Source organism: Polypterus senegalus, chromosome 10 (assembly GCF_016835505.1).
Source record: "Polypterus senegalus isolate Bchr_013 chromosome 10, ASM1683550v1, whole genome shotgun sequence".
NCBI lineage: Eukaryota > Metazoa > Chordata > Cladistia > Polypteriformes > Polypteridae > Polypterus > Polypterus senegalus.
In genome coordinates, this window is record NC_053163.1 from 138,201,783 (window position 1) to 138,225,218 (window position 23,436).

At 37.6% G+C, this 23,436-nt stretch overlaps 1 protein-coding gene across 3 annotated transcripts in view; it reads left to right on the forward strand.

Annotated features, from left to right (window-relative positions):
• Positions 1-5,887: 5,887 nt before the first annotated feature.
• The window catches only part of cpamd8 (C3 and PZP like alpha-2-macroglobulin domain containing 8), a 171,773-nt gene continuing 154,224 nt past the window's right edge, over positions 5,888-23,436 (forward strand). For all 3 annotated transcript variants that reach the window (XM_039766833.1, XM_039766834.1, XM_039766835.1), the window contains exons 1-7: positions 5,888-6,454; positions 12,460-12,611; positions 12,847-12,869; positions 16,905-17,070; positions 18,846-18,898; positions 19,086-19,103; positions 23,158-23,212. In XM_039766833.1, the coding sequence (XP_039622767.1) occupies positions 6,375-6,454; positions 12,460-12,611; positions 12,847-12,869; positions 16,905-17,070; positions 18,846-18,898; positions 19,086-19,103; positions 23,158-23,212 (547 nt within the window). In that variant the 5' untranslated portion in view covers positions 5,888-6,374. The remainder of the gene's footprint in view (positions 6,455-12,459; positions 12,612-12,846; positions 12,870-16,904; positions 17,071-18,845; positions 18,899-19,085; positions 19,104-23,157; positions 23,213-23,436) is intronic.

Here is a 23,436-nt window from a genome sequence, read left to right on the forward strand (position 1 = left end):
CCCAGACATCCTGGTCTTTTCCTAGGTGTTCATGGGCAAACTTTAATGTTGCCCCAATGTTCCTTCTGCTTTATCCTGACACACACACCATGTAGATCAAATTTGAGCAGCCTCTTTCTAACATCATCAGTTGCCAGAGCTACCTTGGTTGAATTCTGGTGTTCTTAGAGACTTCTTTTCAGCATCCTGCCTTATGTTCGTGTTCCTGCTGAACTTTCTGGGGCAGCATTGCTTAGGCAAGGTGCCAGTTGTTTGACATTTTCACTTGCACATGATCCACCAGCCAGCGAAATAGTTGATTTCCAATTGTTTGGAGGTTCTTTCTGAGAGCTATTTTGATCTTGGGATGATGATGATAACACACACTTCAGCAGGAAAGAGAAAACCAAACTAAATGTCTGAGGTTTAAATAAGTCAAGTTCAGACAAGATCCTCTCTAATGATGTCCTAATCATTTGTGCCTGATCTGGTGCACCTGATTCTGATATGAGGTTTATGAGGTGATATACAGTATGTAGGGATGGACTTAATTTTTCCCACATGTGAAATTAGCATTTGTATTTATTTATATTATATGATTGACTACAAAATGTAATTATGGTATGATGTTTGTCTTATATCACTTTTGTCTATAGCTAAACTCTTGATATGTTCATGTATGTTAACAAAGAAAAAAACTTTTATGAGATGTACTTACTTTTCACAAGACTGTACAACACTATAAAATACAAAGCAGACATGTTACAAACCATGATGTGCAGACTTCACTGTCATTGAAGAGACTGCATTGGGTTGTGAGGTAATTTTTGTGTATTAGGCTGGATTAGAATTTGCAGCTCCAGACAACTTGACAACCTGCTGCAAAACAAATGAAATTGCAGTTCCCAAGTCTAACAATAGATGGAAGCAAATACCTCGTAATAATTTTCCTAACTAGAGAGAAAAGCCAAGCAAAATGACACCTTTTATTGGCTAACTAAAAAGATCATCTTGCCTGAAGAAGGGGCCTAAGTTGCCTCGAAAGCCTGCATATTGTAAACTTTTTAGTTAGCCAATAAAAGGTGTCATTTTGCTTGGCTTTTCTCTACATTCATAATGGCTAACACGGTACAACACCCTAACTAGAGAATAACACAAGGGGGCTTCTTTCTCAAGGTCAGGCCAGGCTTTGTTTTAACATTAGCAGGGCCAGCCCAGGATTCTCAAGTAAGGTCCTTAACTAGGAAATACAAATGCACACAAAGATTAAACTAGCTTGAGCAATTCTGTGTGAAAAAAATTGAAAAAAGTAAAAATAAAAAAGGAAGCTGGGCTTATTACTTGACTTCTATTTTGTAGTGTAGTAAAGAGATACTTGCATTTATCCACATCTGTAGACACACATACACATAGATAGATAGATAGATAGATAGATAGATAGATAGATAGATAGATAGATAGATAGATAGATAGATAGATAGATAGATAGATAGATAGATAGATAGATAGATAGATAGATAGATATTTTGGACACACCAATTACTGGGTCCAGAAGAGTACCCAGGTAATAATTAATTTGAGATCTAAGCACTTTCATTAGTATTTTCCAGGATTACAGCAGGTTTTTAAAATGGATGGATTGACAACAGAAAATGCAATCCAAAAACTGATGTTACATTTATCCTAAAGCAAACCACCAAGACAGTCAAGTCAACTGGATAACACATTTGGGAAGTGTGGAAAATGAACATTGTCCAAGTTTACAGCAGGACATCCTACTGCTTCCGATGTTATTCATTGTTCAGATGAATGTGGGGTGTGCAATTGTGTCCAGTGTTAAAGGGATAATCAGTTTTCAAGTCTGGGCTCTTGAAAGGAGATGTATGAAACAAATGGAGAAGCAGACCATTGGAGCCAGTGGAAGGGTCGCATGCTCATACCATTATAGCCACATAAGGAATCAATTGGGGCCTGTTTACTGTCATTTATTTCCTAAATCCACCACTATTGGGTCACAATAAGCAACAGCCTATCCCAACAAGGGATACAATCATTCACCACATAGATAGATAGATAGATAGATAGATAGATAGATAGATAGATAGATAGATAGATAGATAGATAGATAGATAGATAGATAGATAGATAGATAGATAGATAGATATTTTTTATTATCATAGAAGGATAAATAAGAAAGAATCTATATCAGGCATACTGAAAATTTTGTTGTGGAGTGCCACAGTTCCTACCCAGTTTCTTAACTGAATATAAACACTGCTGATGGGTGGCACAGTGGTAGTACTGCTGCCTTGCAGTAAGGAGACCAGGGTTCAGGAGACTTTGGAGTTTGCATGCTCTCTCTGTTTTTGCAGGGGTTTTCTCCGACAGTCTACAGACATGCTGGTTAGGTGGATTGGCATTTCCTAATGGATGCGTGTGTGCGTTTGCCCTGTGATGGACTGGCGCTCTGTCCAGTGTTTTTTCTTGCCTTGCGCCCTATGTTAGCTGGGATAAACTCCCATGACTGTGTTAAGGAATAAGCATGTTAGAAAATGACTGACTGATTGACATTGCCAATGAAGCAATTATTGCTCAAGTAACATTTTTGTGCTCTGTTTTTGTTAAGATTCTGGGTCCTTATATACTTGTCTTACTCTCACGCAGATTCATTCACTGTTTTCAGTTAACAGTGAAATGCAAATGACAATATAACCTGGTTCCATTTACACCTGTGCGGGTTGACCATGAGATTTTAATAAAATATTTGCAATGAAATGGGAGAGAAAAAGGTATATCATTTTGAAGATATTCTCGGAACAAAATCTACAGTAGCAGAATGATCTCATGCATCAGAAAGAAAACACTAAGAACTCATAAAATAAAATAAGTTTCAATATCATCAGGAATTGGCCTATAATTCAGCACTTCTGCTAGAACTAAAATCTTTAGCCGCTGTGGTCTTCTAGGACCAAACTTGAGCACCATGGTAAAATACATATAAAAACACTTAATATTCTGTATACGGTTCATCTGCTTGAACTGTAACTCAGTTACACCGATTCAGGGTGTCAGGGAGCTGGTACTTGTCCTGGAAGTATGAAGGACAAAGCAGGAACAAACCCTGAACTTTAAATTGGCTTGAGATGATGTGAAAATGTGCACTGGGCTGACTCCTGCCTCACACCAGTCCTGCCAGGATAGGCTCTCACCAACAAACTCTCATTGGATTAGCTGATTTCAAAAGTTGGATGGATAGACGCACAGATAAACAAAAACGAGGTTACAAACATACACAATAGACATAAAGAGTCGAGCCAAGATAAAGAATGATGGAATTATGTTTAAATATAATTTGCAACCTGTTTGCTTTTCACTGCCTTTCATTGCCTCGGGACCAAACCACTCGTATAAATTGTATTATTATTATTTTCCTGAAGCATTTATCCAAGGTGACTTAGCACATCTGAGACATGCAAATTGCTAGATTTCTATTGCTATTCCAATTGGAGTACAGGCAGGTGAAGTGACTTGTTCATGGTCATAGAATATCAGTAGTAGAATCTGAAATATTAATTCAAATTATATGAATTACACAAATTAGATAAATAAAATGATACGATTGTTCATTATATTTTGTACAGTAAATATAATCAACAATATTTTCACAAGCTGATTGGGATCCTGTAGACATGTGATAACAGGAATCTAATGTTCAGTATGTAACCAGCCTGCAGCTTGTAAACCTGTGACCTTTGTCATGTGACCCCCTAAATCAGCTGACACAACACTGGACATATAAGTGCGCCATCCATGCCCACAGAGCTGAATCTACAGCAGCTAGGCTTGTTGGGGCAAAGGCCTATTTGAAAGAGTAGAGAATATGAGTACAAACATAAAATGAGTGTGAAGTTAGCTTGGGACTGGGGCAGCAGCCACTCTTTGTATATATCACAGGCAGAGCCAATACTGAGTAATGGTTTAATTGGTTAATTTGTTCATTGGACTGTAAATCCATAATAATAACAACTTTTTGGGCATTAGCCTGTAGTCTCTCTATGTACAGTATGTGAAGTTGGGTAAAATATTCAGTATAATGATCCCACGATGATGGCTAGTTGCAGATGGAAATTTCCCAGCTGCAGGTTGCATTACTAACTTGAACCTTTCATTCTGCAATTAAATGTTTCCTATGTATTTCGTTTTGCAAGTTTGCAAATGCACTCTGACACTTCTCTAAATCATTTATCATCATTCTGTGTGCAAGTAAATGACAAAGTAAAAGAAACACCTATGTGAATTGTTTTAATTGGTCACTGGAACACCACAATCCATTAGAACAGCTTCTGTGTACCTAGTCATCGATTCTGTAAATGTCTGCAACTGGACTGGAGGGATGTATCACCATTCTTCCAAGAAAAAATGTAACCTTTGGCCTTTGGGGTAATGTTAGAATAACTGCTTCAGGTGCTGTCCCTGTATTTTCTGTAACTGCTGCTGTTGACTGGAATGTCCATTTGGTTTACATCACTTTTGAACTCTTCAAACCATTACATGTTCTCTTGTGCCCTATTAAAATCCTACTAACAGTATAGGAATACTTCACCGCAGGATGAACATCATCACTGACAGTTTTATTAGCCTTAGTACTACTTAGAAATGATGGACTTAAACAATGGCAGAGAAATGTTGCTCACACTATTGCACTACCTTGCCTAAAGCACCCTGCTCTATGTAACACAAGCATTCAGATCTGTGGGTATCCTTTGTTGTGCAGTACACATAAACGTTTTTGCTTGTGGAAAGCAAGTTGAAGAAAATTCCTTTAATCAGATGACTTTCTTAAACTATTCAGTAGATCACTACTTGTGTTTTTTGCACCCTTTAACACATAAAGGTACATTGTTAGGTGTAATAAAAATTTTATGAACCATGGCTTCATCATACTATCTTTCTCTGTGAAGGTTCTGACAGACAATCCTAAAAGAAACATTTTGCATGCCTGGATTTCTTAACATCTCATATCAACATATATGAATCGGGGTTTAGGATTTTACCATTACATCCGCTGTTCGTATGCATTGTAGCATAGATGTCATCACAGTGGATGCAGGGACTTGGTTTTCCATCATACAATTAATCATTGTCTTTGTGGGGTTACAGATGTACAAGGTAAGTTATCTGGTGAGTCTAAACTGGTTTGGGTGAGAGTGTATGTACAATTGATCGACACCCTGTTTGGGGTTTCCTACTGTATATCTTGCCCAGCCATGTAACTGTCTCCATGTGGAATCTGCATGTTCTCTTTGTATTCTACACCTACCATGATTTCCTTTCCAAATTCTAGAAACACCCATTATGGTTTAATTCTGACACTGATTGGCACACTATGGGGTGGTAACTCAAAACATATGAGAATGATGAACATAGCAAGTGACAAGCAAGACAATAAAAGGCAAGAGGCTTGGGCAAAGCCCTAGCCACTCTGTTCTTCACTATCAAGCAGGTAGGGTGGCTCACACTGTTTTCCAGTTTTCAATCAGTCGTCCAAATAATCTCATATCCACCTCCTTTTTTTAATTTCTGGCCACACTAACTCTTTGACTGGTCAATCCATGACATATCTAACTTCTCAACTCCAGGCTCAATAGTTTCCTGGGAGAAAGCAAACCTAATATTTTGCATTTCCCTGTGTATGTTGCCTTGTGCTAACAATTTAAACTTTCAAAAGAAAACATTTCTCGTGTACAACTTGGTGAAAATAAAAATAAGCGCCCATTTCTGTCAAGTACAGTTTTCTTCTGAAAGGGAATTCACTCCCCTCCCTTGCCTGTAATTTATGGGAGGGTGGATTCGTTGTGGAGGGACAGAGAGAGAGAGAGAGAGAGAGAGAGAGAGAGAGAGAGCGAGCGAGACTTAGTTGAAGAAGTGAAGCTGGCTAAGTCTCAGCATTTAGAAACAAAAGCCCTGGGACATCAAAGAGACTGACTGTGCGAAAGAGAGAGAGTGGGAGAAATAGAAAGAGAGAGAGACAGAAGCTACAGACTGAATGTGTGTAATGTGGAAATACGCGGGGTCTGCAGCGCATGGTCTTGTTCCGGGGCTCCAGGATTTTGGAAAAATATTTTTTATCAGAATTTAAAGAAACTTTAAAAAAATAATAATTTTAAGTCCTGTGAGTTCGAACAACTTCAACGACACACTCGCTCACCCCGACGGATTGCTTGGCCTGGGGCAGCTAGCGTGAAAAAAAAATCCATGACGACTACATTTTTGAAGTTCTCACGGAGAGAGAGTACTCTCTTAATTTTGGAAACCGCATGAACTAAAGTAGTAAGACAATAGGGAGAAGGAGTTGGAGCGCTTACCGATTTATTATTTGTCGCATTTGCACGAAAATGCAGAAGGCGCACTTTTGCACGCCAGGGATCTGCGGGATGTTCCTGTTCTTCTTGTCCTGTTCCGCTCATACAAGACAGTAAGTATTTATCTCCTCTCCACATGCGTGCGGATATAGGGATTATTTATTGGCTTTAAAGTACAACACAGTGAATAAAAGCTACATCGATTGTCTTCTTTTCCCTCGATAGTTAAGGTAAATGCGAACTAGCTACGCGGGGGCATCCTTACCTCGGGCTCTCATTCATTGATTTCAAGAGGCTAGCAGGGGCTCGCTAGGAATCTGCGTACAACGAAACTCCCTATCGCTTTCACAGACCATTAAGAAAGAAGGAAAGAAAGAAAGAAAGAAAACGGATATTGTCCACAGATTTTGTAATATTACATTTTCCAAAGCACTGTACCATTTGGGGGAAAAAGTAGCGAGAGTGTCGAAGTATCGTATAATCACACACACTGTGAAAGGTACAGTGTCAAAGAAATAAAGCGTGCTCCACGAGACACCGCATTTAGGGATGAGCTTTCCAGCGGACACGGAAGCATCCTTTCTTTTGCTTGGAAATATTTTGTGCATTTATTGTTTGCTTATAAACTGCAGCATTACTAACTTGTGCACATTTAGCTGGATAGTTTCTCTTGTCATTTGCTCCATTTACCGTACGCGTCCTTATTAGTTGCTTTACTCAGGGTGCAATCAAGCATTGTCCTTTCACGTTTTAAAACGTTTTGAAAACGTCCAGCGACCCATGCCAAATTATAACCTACTGTTATATTCCAGCCGTTTATCAATTTTCAGAACCTACAACATCTAGTAGTGGGTTGTGGAGAGCTGAAGCTAAACCTGATCCGGACAGGGCCTTACTCCATTATGGGGCTTAGCTCTTATAGTATTTACTCTGAAAATTTAATTTAACAGTCTTAAGGGAGAAAACGCGTTGTTCTGGGAAATTCAGGGAAACTTCACACATAAAGCACCCCACTGAGGCTTGCCATTCCAGATCACAGTAACAGAGAGGTGCACATTGCTTGTATCCCAATACACAGCAAACCAACACCCTTCATGTTGACCTACTTAATTATACTTAAATATAATGCAATAACACAATGTTTCAAATATGTGTTGCACAGTGATGTTAAAAATGAATGTCACTGTTTATGAGTCACTATCAAAATATTTAACAAACTATTTGATTAAGGTTGTGACAGTGCAATACTTTTGATTTACAGCTGCACTGATAAAAAATATCAATGCTAGAGCAGTTCTTCAGAGTGATGCCATTGGGCAACAATTTTTGGTTCCCAAAAGAACCATCCACATGAAGGTTCCAGAAGGTACTTATATTTATTTAGATCCATAACATGCTACATAAATACTCAAATAGATGATAGCAAAGCTGATGTGAAATCCCAGTGGGCTTCTGATTTTAAAACTCAATGTGCATACTATAATGTCGGTTAAATTTAGGATTTCTTGATCTGGCCATATCCTGTGTTTAAAGGTTTCTGTTTTGTCCACATATGAACCATCCTTTCAAAGACCAAAGAACCAATTTAACATGAAAGAACATTTCCCAAAATGAAATGGTTCTTTACCAAGCAAAGGTTCTGCAAGGAACCACATGACCCAGTAAAATGCCATTAAAGTCCATTATTTTTAAAAGAATTTGTATGCAAAGTTTTCTGTGTTCTCAACTGTGCTCACGTGGGAGTCTTCACAAAGTCCAAAGACACGATGTTTATACAATGACTCGAAACTGGCCAGGTATGATGGAATGTGTTATGTGATAGACTGTTGTCTCAGTTAGGATTGCTATCTTTTGTTCGGTACTGTCTGGATAGGCTCCAGTACTTTGTGATCCATTAATGGAAAAAAAATCAATGAGTTCAAAATGTGAATGCGTTCTTTGCTGCAGTCCATTTTTAGATTTCATCTAAAGAATCTGAATTGTAGTGAAGTAGTGGACATGCCATATGTTACAATGAAATTCCCTGGTTAATTTTTGTAATGTTTAATGTATACATTTTATGGGCATACGTTTGTGCATGCAAAAATTATAGCATTTACTTAATGTCACGTACTTAATGAATCCAACAAAATGTTTCAGATGTTAAGTAGTCTGCAAGATTTTTGGAATTTTCAAGGAAGTAAATCATGAATATATCCATTTATCCAAGAGAATTACAGAGGTGGCTAAAATGTAAGTCTCTGAAATCCAGTAGGATTAGTCTTCAAGATTTACAAGCAGGAGGAGTAAGATCTGAGAGGATCAGGTTCCAAAGTGTTGAAGTGGTAAACATTTGAGTTCTGACAGAATTAAACCTCTAGATAGCAACTTATGTGTAGTAAAATCTGACAGGATTAAAATTAAAACTAGCCATGCTGGCATCCTCACAGTGATGACAGGATTAGTTTAAAATCAAAGGAGAGAGCTGTAAAGTAAGAAAATATCATATGATCAGGGGCCAAGTTGGTAAGACCCTGAAATCTGGCAGGCCTCAACTCTAAAACAATCAGGTTGCAAATCTCAGATGTCTGATAAGATGATGACTTCTTCCTTAAATATAAACAGATACATAAATAAGCTTAAATTATGTCATTCTGTCCTGAACACCATGCCAAGGAACTTTACAGATACAATTGCTAAATAAAAGACTCATGCCAAAGTATTCCTGTGTGAAGATCCATTAATGATACTTAAAGCCAGAAAGAGTGGGAATGAGGCACAGTGATGTAGTGGTAAGCACTGCTGACTCTCAGCCTCTGGGATACGAGTTTAATTTTTACTTCTGTCAATGTCTGAGAGGAGTGAGGGGATCAAACAGCCTCCTAAAACAACTTTGGTTTATGTAGCAGATTTCCAAGTAGAACATCATGTCTACATATTTTACAAATACAGTATAATTATTTCTGTATTCTTTAACTGTAGAACTGGAAGGTTAAGTGACTGGTTCAGGTAAACACAATAAGATAGTCGTTCAAAAAAACATCATGTTTACTGTATATAGTGCCTTTTCATAGTTAATATCATGACAATGAATTTCGCAGGTACTTTACAGTTGTTTCGATATTTCCATAACCAGAGCACTGCTAGGTTAGGCAATTTGCTCTGCTCTGGATCACACAGTAGGGGTGGTGGTGGTGGTGGGGACAGTATCAGTAGACTCCTTGCTTATGGTCTGATGCTTTAGCAGTACCTTTTGCTATATGGCAATTCATACATGTGGTGTAGCTGTTTTAAGAAGAGCTTCAGTGTCAGCTGTCTATACGGTCTAATAATGTGATTTCCCTACTCTTTTTTTACTGTGAAGTTATTTACAGTATGTGTGGTATGAAACAGGGTCTCTGGACAAACTCCTAGGCTGAAAAAAAACAAGCCTTTGTTGAATATATTGAAGCAGATCACCTGATTTAAATTTTGCATTTTAATTTCTGAACTCAAATCTTGATTATATCGTGTCAAGTCAAAATGAAGTTCAGCCCAGTCAAAAGAAAGTCATTATGTTATGTGCAAATGAAATTAAACCACAACTGGAAGAGGCTTCGATGAAGATGGGGGAAAGGGAGGTCCGTGGTTTGCCTGTTCCAACTCAGCTGATCCAGTATTGGTAATTAGCTGATGAATTGGATCAGGTGTGTTTGGAGAGGTACTGAAAACCATGCAGGGCAGTGGGTTCCTAGGCCTGGGACTAAGAAATCCTGATCTATGGAGGATCTGTAGCTTTTTAAGCAGCACTTAGTATCATTCTAATACTTCATTTGTAGAAATCTGGAATACAGCACTTGAATCACTACTATTTTGTTTTTTCACTAACACAGGCTATTAAAATTGAATGAAAAGAATGATGCAAAATAATGACTGAATTGTTTAAGATGAGCATAACTAGAATGTGTGGCTGAAAAACAATAGCATAATCCTGAAATATCATAATTGGTTGGAGTAACTTTGTCAATATGTGTAATTTACTTGTACTTTTTATTAGTTACATTGAACTAACTTAATATTTATGTGTTGAAACAAAACAGAAGTAAAGGACACTTTAAAAGTTGGCAATTCTTGTGGATCCAGTGTCCGCAATTCATCTGAGTAATTTTGATGAACTGTTTTTGCTGTGTAGTGGTGAGTGATTTGGTCTCTGTGTTTTTCTTATAATCAGTCTCTTATGACAATTACAGACACATTATTTTCAGTTAATTAATAAAATACCTATCCATCCATCTATATCTTTATTGAACTCATTTCTTGCAATTCAGTATAAGGTTGAAAGACTGGCACCTATTCAATCAGCAATGGACACAAAACAGGAACTAGTTCTGTATGGCAAAGGTAGGGTGACCAGAGTTTCTCTGAATACATTCAAGGTGAAAGACAGAAGACAGCTCTACTGGGCAAGAGGGAGTTTGTTACTCATTTGGTTCATAGGTCAGGGGTTTGTTCAGTTGGTTAGTTTATAATGGATCATAGATGTTATTACATTTTTTAATTCAGTGTTTCAGTGTCAATAATGAAATGGTGCACCTGTATCTCTCACCCATGTTATCACTGCTTACACATTCAACGAGTCAACAGAAGTTGGAGAAGATTCTACATGGCCATTATTCATACATTTCTCAATACACAATAATACACACATTTTACTGCATATTCAATACTACTGGTAACACAACATTTGTAAAGCATACCAGAGCAGTTGCAAATAAAGCATGATGAGATTTATGTATGTTTAAATATAGAAAGAACCAACATTTGATGAAACACCATTAATTTTATGATTCAAATTTTTAATTACATTGAGGACAAAGTATTTTATCAACCCCAACCATTCACATGATGCCTTAAAGCACAGCTTTGATCTCTTGCAATTTAATTAACTATAGCTGTAACTATATTCTATGATTTGAATCTTAACTAGCAACTTGATTGTCATCTCATATTGTTAACCTGTTATCTACTAACAGTTCATCTCTACTTATGCATCAATGTATGTACACTTGTTAGTTTAATTTAACTTTATGTAGTGAAATATTTTGCAGTTTACAATATATTCTATAGAGCAACAGTCATAAGATATGGTGCTAACGTTCTACAGACTCACACAGTACATGTTAAAACTAAATTGGTTATGGACTAGTGCAATTAATAAAGTATGTTATAGATTTAGAGTAGTACATGATGTTCTACAGATAGAACCATAAAAACTGCACAACAGATGATGGAGGGCCGCAGTGGCTGCAGGTTTTTGTTCTAACCCAGTTGCTTAATAAGAAGCACTTCACTTCACTCAAGTAACACTTCTACTTCATTTTAGTTGTCTTGCTCATTAAGATTTTGAACGCTTATGGCTTATTAAAGAGTTGTATTCTCAGTTTTTAATTGCTCCTTATTAACAATAAAATGCAAAGGACAAAAGAAACCAGCATTTCTCCATTTAGCTTGTTTCCATTTTACACATGTGTATATTTATTGTACACTATTTGATTTAATTAAATACTTGGAATGAAAGTGAAGAGAAAAAAGTGATGGACTGAGGATTACTAATCTGTTTTAGGCTTCAGATCACTTGGATGATATTCTTCAAACAGAAAAAAGCATCTAAGATACGAGAATGACCTGACATGGCAGAGTTAAAGTACTAACAAGCCATGAAATTAAATCATTGACAAAGTTTGTTTTCTAATTAAACAATTGGGTTGGAACAAAAGCCTGTAGCTACTGTGGCCCTCCAGGACTGACTTTCCCCACCCTGATATAGGGGTTGACATAATATTTGCCACAGAATAGATTTTCAATACACTTAACATGTGGTATGGATTAGATTGTTTAATAAAGACTGTCTGTAGTATGTTAAGGAATGGCATCAAATATGAGCTGGACTAGCAACCAATGTTCTTACATATATCACAAACATTTTTTCTTGAGGCACTGGCAAGGACCAAACTAACATTCGTAAACTATATGAAAGAGCAGATATTACATATTAAGACCCCTTTCAGTCAACTGCAGTTCTTTTTTTATTGTACATCCATGAATTTCTTTTAGTTTAAAAAGATTGAATATGTTTAATTTTTTCTTCGTTCTTTTTCAGAGGTTATTTAATTACAGCCCCCTCGATTTTTCATGCAGGGGTTGAAGAGACCATCAGTATTACCATTTTTAACCCCCTGAAAGAGACAAAGGTGCAGGTCCAGCTGGCTATCAAAGGGGAGACAGTGGCACATAGTCATGGGACAGTCCTGGGTATGTGGCTTATTCATTTGGAGCTGATGTTTTTTTCTAGAATGAAGGGACTATATCATAGCTATTACTGTTTATTTGGAACAACCACTCAATAGGTGACTCATTAGCAAACTCGATTCTTAACCCTTTGCTTTGGGTATAAATGCTAAATGGCTTACCGACTTTGAAACCCAGAAAATTATTTTCAGGAGAGACAAATATCATATGTAATGATTGTTTAATTTTTATTTTTCAGAGAAAGGATCTGTTAAACTGAAGGTGAGCATCATGTATCTTACTTTCATTATTAGTTTGCGGTGGTCCTGCATACAGTTCCCAAAGTAAAAAAAAAACATGCATATAGAGATGTATGGTATGTGGTGTATATTTAATGTAACTGCACTCTATAAATCTTTGAGAAAAAAAGCACTGATGTTACTGTGTTTCACTGTCAGCTTTATGTTCATGTTGGGAATTTGAAAACCAATGCACCAGATGATAGTAATGTTAAAATGCTTGCTGTTGTTTTTTGCATCATTACACTTTAACAATGTTGCATTTACATTTTCCTGCAAAGCCATGATGCATAATTTTAGAACATTAAAACACTCTAGATTAGAACAGGCCATTCACCCCAACAAAGCTCGCCAGTCCTCTCCACTTATTTCTTCCAAAAAAACATCAAGTCGAGTTTTGAAAGTCCCTAAAGTCTTACTGTCTACAACCCTACTTGGTAGCTTATTCCTGGTGTCTATCGTTCTTTGAGTAAAGAAAAACTTCCTAATGTTTGTGCAAAATTTACCCTTAACAAGTTTCCAACTGTGTCTCCATGTTCTTGATGAACTCATTTTAAAGTCACCGTCACGGTACTCAAATGTGGCACTTGGTGCCATGGCCCGTCTGCCAAGTTGTTTTGCCTGCCTAAGGTAAAGTCATCCCTGATGGAGGATCGCAGGAATCGTGGGAAAGAGGGGTCCTTTCATCGGATTAGCGCTATTTCAGCTGTGGAATGACCAAATGGGGGAGGCAGCTTGATGAATTTAGTCTCCAGGACTCTAAACAAATCCAAATCATAGTATGTGATATCATCTACTGTTAAATTCTACTCCGTATTTCTAAAATTTTTATATTTATACTGTATTGAGGATTTGTTCTGTTCTGAGTACTGTATTGTATTGACCCCCTTCTTTTTGACACCCACTGCACGCCCAACCTACCTGGAAAGGGGTCTCTTTGAACTGCCTTTCCCAAGGTTTCTTCCATTTTTTCCCTACGAGGGTTTTTTTTGGGAGTTTTTTCTTGGTTCTTAGAGAGTCAAGGCTGGGGGTCTGTCAAGAGGCAGGGCCTGTTAAAGCCCATTGCAGCACTTCTTGTGTGATTTTGGGCTATACAAAAACTAAATTGTATTGTATTGTATTGTATTGTCTTGGTCCACTGGACTAATTCCCTTCATAATTTTAAACACTTCAATCAAGTCTCCTCTTAATCTTCTTTTGCTTAAACTGTAAAGGCTCAGCTCTTTTTATCTTTCCTCATAATTCAACTCCTGTAGCCCTGGAATCAGCCTAGTTGCTCTTCTCTGGACCTTTTCTAGTGCTGCTATGTTTTTTTTGTAGTCTGGAGACCAAAACTGCACACAGTACTCAAGATTAGGCCTCACCAGTGCATTATAAAGGTTGAGCATAACCTCCTGTGACTTGTACTCCACGCACCGTGCTATATAACCTAACTCTGTTAGCCTTCTTAATGGCGTCTGAACACTGTCTGGCAGTTGATAGTGTCGAGTCCATTGTGACTCCTAAATTCTTATCAAAAGGTGTAATCTCAATTTTCCGACCGGCCATTGTGTATTCAAACCTAACATTTTTACTTCCTATGTGTAATACTTTACATTTACTGGCATTAAATTTCATCTGCCACAAATCTGCCCAAGCCTGTATGCTATCCAAATCCTTCTGTGATGATATAACAGATTCCAAATTATCTGCTAATCCACCAATCTTGGTATCATCTGCAAACTTAACCAGCTTGTTATTTATATTCCTACCTAAATCATTTATCCATCCATCCATTATCCAGCCAGCTATATTCTAAATACAGGGTCACGCAAGGCACAAGGCAGGAAACAAATCCCGGGCAGGGCGCCAGCCCACCGTAGTAAATAATTTATATATATATTAAAAATAGCAGCGGCCCTAGCACTGACCCCTGTGGAACACCCCTCTTAACATCGGCCAGTTCTGATGAGGTTCCTCACACCATCACCCTCTGCTTCCTGTGTCTGAGTCAATTCTTTACCCATCTAAAAACATCACCCTGAACTCCCACTTCTTTTCATTTGTTGCCCAACCTCTCATATGGCACCTTATCAGATGATTTCTGAAAGTCAAGATAAATAATATCATAAGCTCCACTTTGATTGTATTCTTTTGTTGCCTCCTCATAGAATTCCAATGCATTTATGTCCAGCCAGATAATCTTGTCTCTGAGACCCTTCTAAACTTAAATTTAAGACCTTCTTCCAAACCTGAAACAAGAGGCAAAACTTCATAAAACTTGCCAAGCCTTTGTGCCCGCTCATCTTCATGTTTTAGACTTGCTTTCATCTGGTGCTGAGATTAATTTTTAACCCCATTATGGGCCAATTTTCAGACCAAGGATAATCAGATCTCCTTTGGTGTGTCAGCAGAGTACTATATAATGATTCTAGCTTCTTTGGAATCCTGACATCTAGACTTAATTTAAAGAGCTAGGCAACTGTAATTTAGGACCAGTAATTTTCAGTTTAAGTCTGCTCAGTACTAAACAAATAGTGTACATGTCAGTAGACTATTACCCTAAGATTCATTGTTTAACACAGGATACAAAATATAAATGGTGAATTTTCAAAGATACACTTTTGTCTCCTGAATGCCAGCTGTCCTATCTTCCAGTCAGGGTTTTCCTACCACAGTTATCAGTTTTAGTTTTTTCTTATTCTGGTAAAATCATGGAAAGAATGATCAGCTCTCAAATCCCTTCAGTGCTCAGACAATGCCATACAGTGTTCTAAGATAAATATAGCAGGTTGATTATTGTTTTCAACAACTGTACATTGGGCTTCATCTCTTCCTGGCTTGAAGCATGCATTACAAGGGTGCAACACAACCAGAGGACTTCTTCCCTGGTTAGAGTATGGGATGGAGAATTATTTTGTGAATTGAGTCCTACATTCAGGGTGGACAATGTCATGATAATGTATAATAAATTAAATGTTGAGCCCACAGAACTGTACTGTGCCAGGATCATGGTCACCCAGGTAGATAGCAGTAAGACCTGAAAACAACTCCAAGGTGACATCCAATCTAACTGCATTCACTCTGCCACCTTGATTAGGCATTTCTATTATCTTTTTCCACAGATACCCAAGTGCTTTAACTACCAAGAAATTGTAGATCAAATTGTTTATGCATTTGCAGCTTATTTGGTTGAACCGATCTAATATACATTGCAGGCAGTATGAAATGATGTTTAATTGTCTGAATGTTCTTATTTTATATCAAAACAATATACAGTATGTTTATAAAAGTAGGTCATGAGAATGTGTCATTAATTAGATTTCAGAACCATGGACAGTGAATATGCAGGCACCTAACACTGCAGCTCTTTCCCTCTTTTTGCCTGACCATCACTCTTGGCAATATGCTCAGGATCGTGGCAGCAGGTGGTCTTCACAGCCTGCCTTGCTTTTAATGTGCTGGCAGCACAGTGTAATTATACTAAATGTGTGTCAGAAGATAAAGTCTAGCCATTCATTTGTAGTGTCCATAAAAAGAGGTTGAAAGAATTAAGCTTGGGTGAGACAGATTTAACATAGCTGCAGCTGCTCGTGAAAAAAAGATAATTTGTTTTCTGAAGAACAGTATGAATGTAGCTTGACTTACATGAATTATCTTGTAGACAGCCTTTTTAATACTCTGTCTGATTTCCTTGATTTGATTCATACTTTATCCTTGTTTGTTTCTAAAAAGCACCTTCTGCTGTGCTCATTGTGAACCTTTTAAATAAAGATTGATTAAGAATGATTTCTATTCAGTAACACTTTGGGGCATCAGCACACAATGAAGTGATTGTCCTTTACTTTGTCAGAAGGATTTTCTTCAATGTCAATCCCTATGCCTTTACGTACCTTCCACAGTAAGCAGTATCGAAAATAACTTTAGGAAGCACTCAAGAGAATCATGCAGCAAAATACATAAAACAATGTATAGAACATTATTTAGAGAAAAAAAACAGTAGGATATCTATGTCTTTTCCCCTTTTTGTGTTCTTTAGGTACCATTTGGTCTACGTGGCCAGGCTCATTTGAAGATATGGGGTAACCGTAATCTCACTGATGAGGGCTTCATTTTCTACAACTATACTACAGTTACCATTGATCCCAAGGGCTCTTCGGTCTTCATCCAGACAGACAAGCCAGTTTACAAACCCAAGCAAAAAGGTGACTTACTTCTAAACCTCAGTAATATGAACAGAATAGAAAAGCGCAAGCCTGATTGAGGTGTCATGTGAACTAGTGGAAGTGGGTCTAAAGTATTGGGGAGAATGGGTGTTATCATTTCTTCGGCTATTTTATATTTCCTATGTTATTTATAGTGTTGATAGAGCTTGAGCTTGAGTATTACTTCCAGCTCCCCAAAACTCTGATTAGTAGGGAACAGTTGCCAAAACGAATGAAGAGATAATCCTATTTTATGTCCTATAAGGATTTTAAAGCACATAAAATCTCCTGTTTATTGTACATTTCTAAATATAATTTAAGTGAGTAAACACACTGTTTTTTCCTGATGCCTGCCTTAGAATTTTAAATTTTCCATCTTTCACCTTTCCCTTTGATGAATTGTTAGATGGGGTTCATGTGGGCTGGCAAGGGCTGTGCTTAGTACACAATTTAAGAATCTGTTTGCTTTTAAGCCATGTATTCTTCATCTTTTGGACAAAAATGGACAGGCAAAGTAAACGTCTTAGTTGATACTATGTGTAGCAGTCCTTTTCATATCTTCTTGATAAGACTATACTGATAGTCACACTTATGCCTATATACAGTATATATTACTTCTTTAATAAATACTTATTCACCTATTCAGTTTCAAAACTGTCAGATTCGGTACTGCAACAGAGTAGGTAGGGATTAGCCTGTGTTAGTTGCCGGCCTGTTACACATTTCTCCCAAACCTTACCCTGTGCGTACATTAGTAGTTGGCATATTTATCACAAACCCACCAGACAGCACCTCAACCAAGAGATGAACTTGAGATTGAATCAGCAAAACTACCTAATACACCACCTTGCTGTCCTTAAATGTATATTTTGCTCAGTTAAATTTAGCTTGTGCTTCAGCACTATATCTTTTCCAATTTTGTTTTTTTAAATAATGTTAGATGTTTTAATTCATTGTTTTACTTTCATTTGCACCATAGGCTTAACCATCTATCCAATACAGGATATTTTTTTAGGATTGTATATAGCCAAAAAATAATAATAGATTTGACACCTAGTTTCCATTTGTTAACCTTTTCAGATTTTTAATCTCTTCCTGTTATGTTCTAAGTCTGTAAATTGCTGTAAAGTCACTGATTTGCCACGGATGGTTGGGTGAAATGGATGGACATGTACCATTACATTTCAATCATTTGCAGAATGTCAATCAAGCCCTACAGCTGTAATGACTTCCTTATACTCCACATCTTTTCCTCCAAATCAGTTATCAGTAATTCTGTAGAATTTGTATTGCATTCTTCTTGTGGAAAGTGACTTGTGATAGTGAGCACAGTAAAACCAATTATACAAAAGATATACTGATTAATGGTTGATTAAATACACAAAAAGGAAAAAAAAACCTTTTGGGTAAGGGAGCCACCCTGATGAAGACCACGGTATTATCTCTGCTGCATATGTGGCAGGTGTATCTTTGTCAGACAGTTTAAGTACTTTGTTCCATATCTGTAAAATAAAAATAAGATCACCATATCCAGAAATAAGCCCAAGTGACCTGTGCCTAAATGTCTCTAAATGAACACTGATAAATGATCAGAACCAGAACTGGAAGTAAAAATCAAACAACTATAATGTTTTCAAAAAGCCTAATATAACAGGAACCTAAAATATGGCAGTTTTTCATTATGTGCAAAACAAATAGTTGTCTTCACTGAAATCTACATCTTTGGAGTCCGAGTCTCAATGTTTTTAAAATTTTTCGCTACACTGTTGTTACAGTACTGATCAATGTATTCTCCATCACCCCTGATCTCCGGCCCATTGATGCCAAGGTATGTATTTTCTTGGTTAGAATATCTATCATCTTTTGAATGTATTTTGTTCCGGGGATGAATTTTGGTCTGCATGAATAGATGTGTAAAGGGTTGATCCTGTATTGATAATGACAAGACTGGAATGAGAATTGAGCTGTGCGCCACCACCTAATCTTTTTGCTCTTTCTGTTTTGTAATTTTTCAGATTCAAGCTTATATTGTGGTGAGTAATTTATTGACTAATGACTGCATATTGATATGATACAGAAAACATGTCTGGTGTTACATTTAGTAAGCACACGTTTAGAAATGTTTAAAGAAATGGCTAAAGAAGTATGTTATATACATTTAGAGCATATTTTGAAACATTTTAGAGTACATTTAAGTATTTGTTTTTGAATATAGAGTATGTTATTATAAAGTAGTTGTAAACATATAATATACAATATTTGAAAGTCATTTACATTATAGTTTTATGTGCTGCTATATTTTAAAACATTCCACTTTTTAAAAATATCTCCTGTAATTCATTATACTATTTATCTATCTTCTGTATATTGGGCTTTTCATATCTTTTTAAAAAAACAGTAAAATTAATGTTTATCAAACTTCTGACAAATATCTATGTTTTGCAAACATTCTATGATATTATGACCAAGTCACAAATTTACTTGACCAATTCACATCTAGAATAATGTGTGACTCGAGCTGGCAATCGATAGTCATGAACCAATGATGGAGTAGGACAAGGACAACACAAACAATCTGCAGGTGCAAAAAGTGGAAAGTGCATTTATTCACAATGACTCAAACCTTGTGTGAAGTAAGTGCAGTGTAGTTCAAAGTTCTGTTTCAATTCATAAAAAATGCATCTGTGAAGAAAAAATAAATTAATCAATGACCACATTTAAACCAGCTGAAAAAATCAAAGTTCAAATTATTATTCCTCTTATCTCTACACTCTGCCATCTCCTTTGCTTACCTCACTGGGTCTTCTCAGCAAAGCTGAGATGCTGGCAAATGCATCCTTTCTCCTTTGCCGACCTCCATCATCCTGCCACATGACCCATGGAGCACTTAGTCGCTACTGGTCCTTCTAAGGCTCAACCTGAAGGACCTGTCCCTGGAGTGCTATTCCCCTCACTTGCAGGGCCACCCAACCCTCTTGCCTTCTCTCCTCTGCACTAAGACAATGAAACGATTCTGCTCCTTCATTCTTGTCTACAGTTTTCCTCTCTCATTCTCTGTTCAGACCCCTTTTATCCTTGATGGTGCAAGTGCTAAAGTCTGTCAGTGGAGCAGGACAGTGACAGCAGTCGCTGAAGCTGCTCTTCTGTCTGGAGATGATCCTGTTCAGTGGATGCAGTGGATTCTTCATGATTGACAGGAGTTTGCTGAGCACCAGTTGCTCTGCCATGGATGTCAAACTGTCCAGCTCCGTGCCTACAATAGAACCGGCCTTCCTCACCAGTTTGTCCAGGCGTGAGGCATCCTACTTCTTTATGCTGCCTCCCCAGTACACCACCGTGTAGAAGAGGGTGCTTGCCACAACCGTCTGATAGAACATCTGCAGCATCTTATTGCAGATGTTGAAAGACGCCAGCCTTCTAAGGAAGTATAGTCGGCTCTGTCCTTTCTTACACAGAGCATCAGTATTGGCAGTCCAGTCCAATTTATCATCCAGCTGCACTCCCAGGTATTTATAGGTCTTCACCCTCTGCACACAGTCACCTCTGATGATCACGGGGTCCATGAGGGGTCTGGTCCTCCTAAAATCCACCACCAGCTCCTTGGTTTTGCTGGTGCTCAGGTGTAGGTGGTTTGAGTCGCACCATTTAACAAAGTCATTGATTAAGTTCCTATACTCCTCCTCCTGCCCACTCCTGATGCAGCCCATGATAGCAGTGTCGTCAGCGAACCTTTGCACGTGGCAGGACTCCGAGTTGTATTGGAAGTCTGATGTATTTAGGCAGAACAGGACCGGAGAAAGTACAGTCTCCTGCGGCACTCCTGTGCTGCTGACCACAATGGCAGACCTGCAGTTCCCGAGACGCACATACTGAGATCTGTCTGTAAGATAGTCCACGATCCATGCCACCAGGTGTGAATCTACTTCCATCTCTGTCAGCTTGTCCCTAAGGAGCAGAGGTTGGGTGGTGTTGAAGGCGCTAGAGAAGTCCAGAAACATAATTCTTACAGCACCACTGCCTCTGTCCAAGTGGGAGAGGGATTAGTGTAGCATATAGATGATGGCATCCTCGGCTCCCACCTTCTCCTGGTACATGAACTGCAGTTTTTTGTGCAATAAATATAAAGATCAAATTCTGCATTGTCTGCACAAATACTTATAGACAATTAAATTAAATTTCACTTCATTGTGTTTACTGAAGATAGTTCAACACATCAGACACCAGTCACACAAATAACAATATAAATAACAAGTGGTAGAAATCTGGCAAGAATTTTGCTGCTTGTATTAATATGGTCAGCCAAAAACATGTTACTTTTATTAGTATAATATTCTAAACAGTAATATGGCTTGCACCAACCAAAACGTCAATCTAACTTATGATAGCAATTGATGTTAGTACTTTTGACATTGATAGAAGGGAAGATCAATAGCCCTCACCTCTTGGAAGTTTCAAGTTCACAGCTTTTATGTATCTAGATACAGTAGATTGATCCACAGCCTTCTACTGGAAAATACATAAATGAATAGATAGACTGACAATTTCCATTAACATTCTGACACAAAGTGACAAGAATATAAATATATGCATTTAATTTAATGCCATTATAATGTAAGTATTCCTACTGATTTTGAAAATAATTTGTATGATATGAATGTTTTGGTAATCTTACGCATTAAGCAGTATAGAGACCCACACTGAAGAAGGTTGATTACAGCCGTGTGGGCTACAGAAACATTTCGCTACCTCTGTACACTAAGCTGGTTATTTTTCCTGTATTGCTTAGGATAAGATCATATAAAAAGATTGAGTCTGTGAGGATACCCTACCATGACAGCTGCAAAGAAAATCTTACAGCTTTAAAAAAAGTTATTTTTCATCCTCAGAGCAAGAGTTAAAATATGAACCTAGTGAATAAAACTTCAACAAGATTCATAATTTTTCTGAGTGTGTGACTCTTAGCATAAGCGCAGAGAGAAAATAACAATAGGAGTATCAAGGAGAGTAATGGAACACGACAAAGCAAACAGCTGCTTAAGGTCCTTCTCTGTACCTAACTTCTACTAGGGTGGTTTGTCAACCAAAGCATAGTTTCCCACAAAGCTCCTGCTGTCACCTGGACTACTAAACATTTTTCTCCGTGTTTCTCTCTCTATCCAGATATAAGGCAGCAACACCTACCACCCAGTGAGCTGACACCTTCAGTCACTTGAGCTTAAGCTTACAACCCATTTTACTTTTCTGTTTAGTGGGTGGGAATATGTTATATGTGGCCAACAATGGCAATATGCATGCTGCCAAACAGTAAGCTTTCTGTTGAGGCCATCAAGGACTTTTTAATGAAAGAATAGCATACCCCTCACCATTGCCAACGTTCACCCCCAGTTATAAAGCTACAGTCATATCTATATTTATGTGGCTATAGCTGGATAGCCCATCTCAGTTTCTTTGCTTTGCCTTTAAACCATTTTTGTTAATTCAGTCCATCTGTGAGTATCACCTTTAATAAGAAGTATATCTTCTACTCATTTTAATGTAATCCTTGACCCTGCTTTATAATAAAAAAGTTTAGAAAATAGATAAACAAATGAATGAATGATACCTGAAGGTATAAGTGGTTAGTGGTGCAGTCTTAGAGCCCCAAGGACCTGGTCTCAATTCCTGACCTAGAGTTGAGCGTGCACATTTATAGTGTGTCTGTGCAGGTGTTTTCCATCCATATACCATGGATTGTAGGTTAATTGGTGACTCCAAATTGTGTGTGAATAAAGGTACCCTTTAATGAACGGGCACCCTGTTCAGTATTTTGCATTGCAATTAGTACTACTGGGATTAGTTACGTCATAACCTTTAATGGACAAAGTGAAATTGGAAAGCAGACTAATCTTCATTTTTCTTTATTTCTGGCCTCAAGTGATGTAAGCCATTTATGTAACCACTAGTCTTTCGTTGTATGCTGTGATGTTTTTCGCAAGCTGTTTGTATGTGTGTATTTAGAATACTAGCTTGTTATTTTACTGAAGTACAACCATATTAAAACTTTGCAAAAGGTTTAGCACTTTGATAATAGCTCTAATTTTTTTTCAGGATCCACGTGGATCAAGGATGATACAGTGGTCTGATCCAAAACCAGTTTGCTGTGGCAAGTATTTTTTTACACCTTGTTTACCTTAGGAAAGATGTATGAATAATCAGATGAAGGAAAGTATATCTAAATTAATCTTGGTGTTCTTGTTGTACAGCTATGTGATGTTTTACAGTTTTCTGTAATTTGTTTTCATGGAAAGGATGTATGCTGTGTTGCTTAGGGTGAATTGGAGGTGGTTATCAGGTTAGGGGCTGACTGACAATTGGTTTTGCAGATCC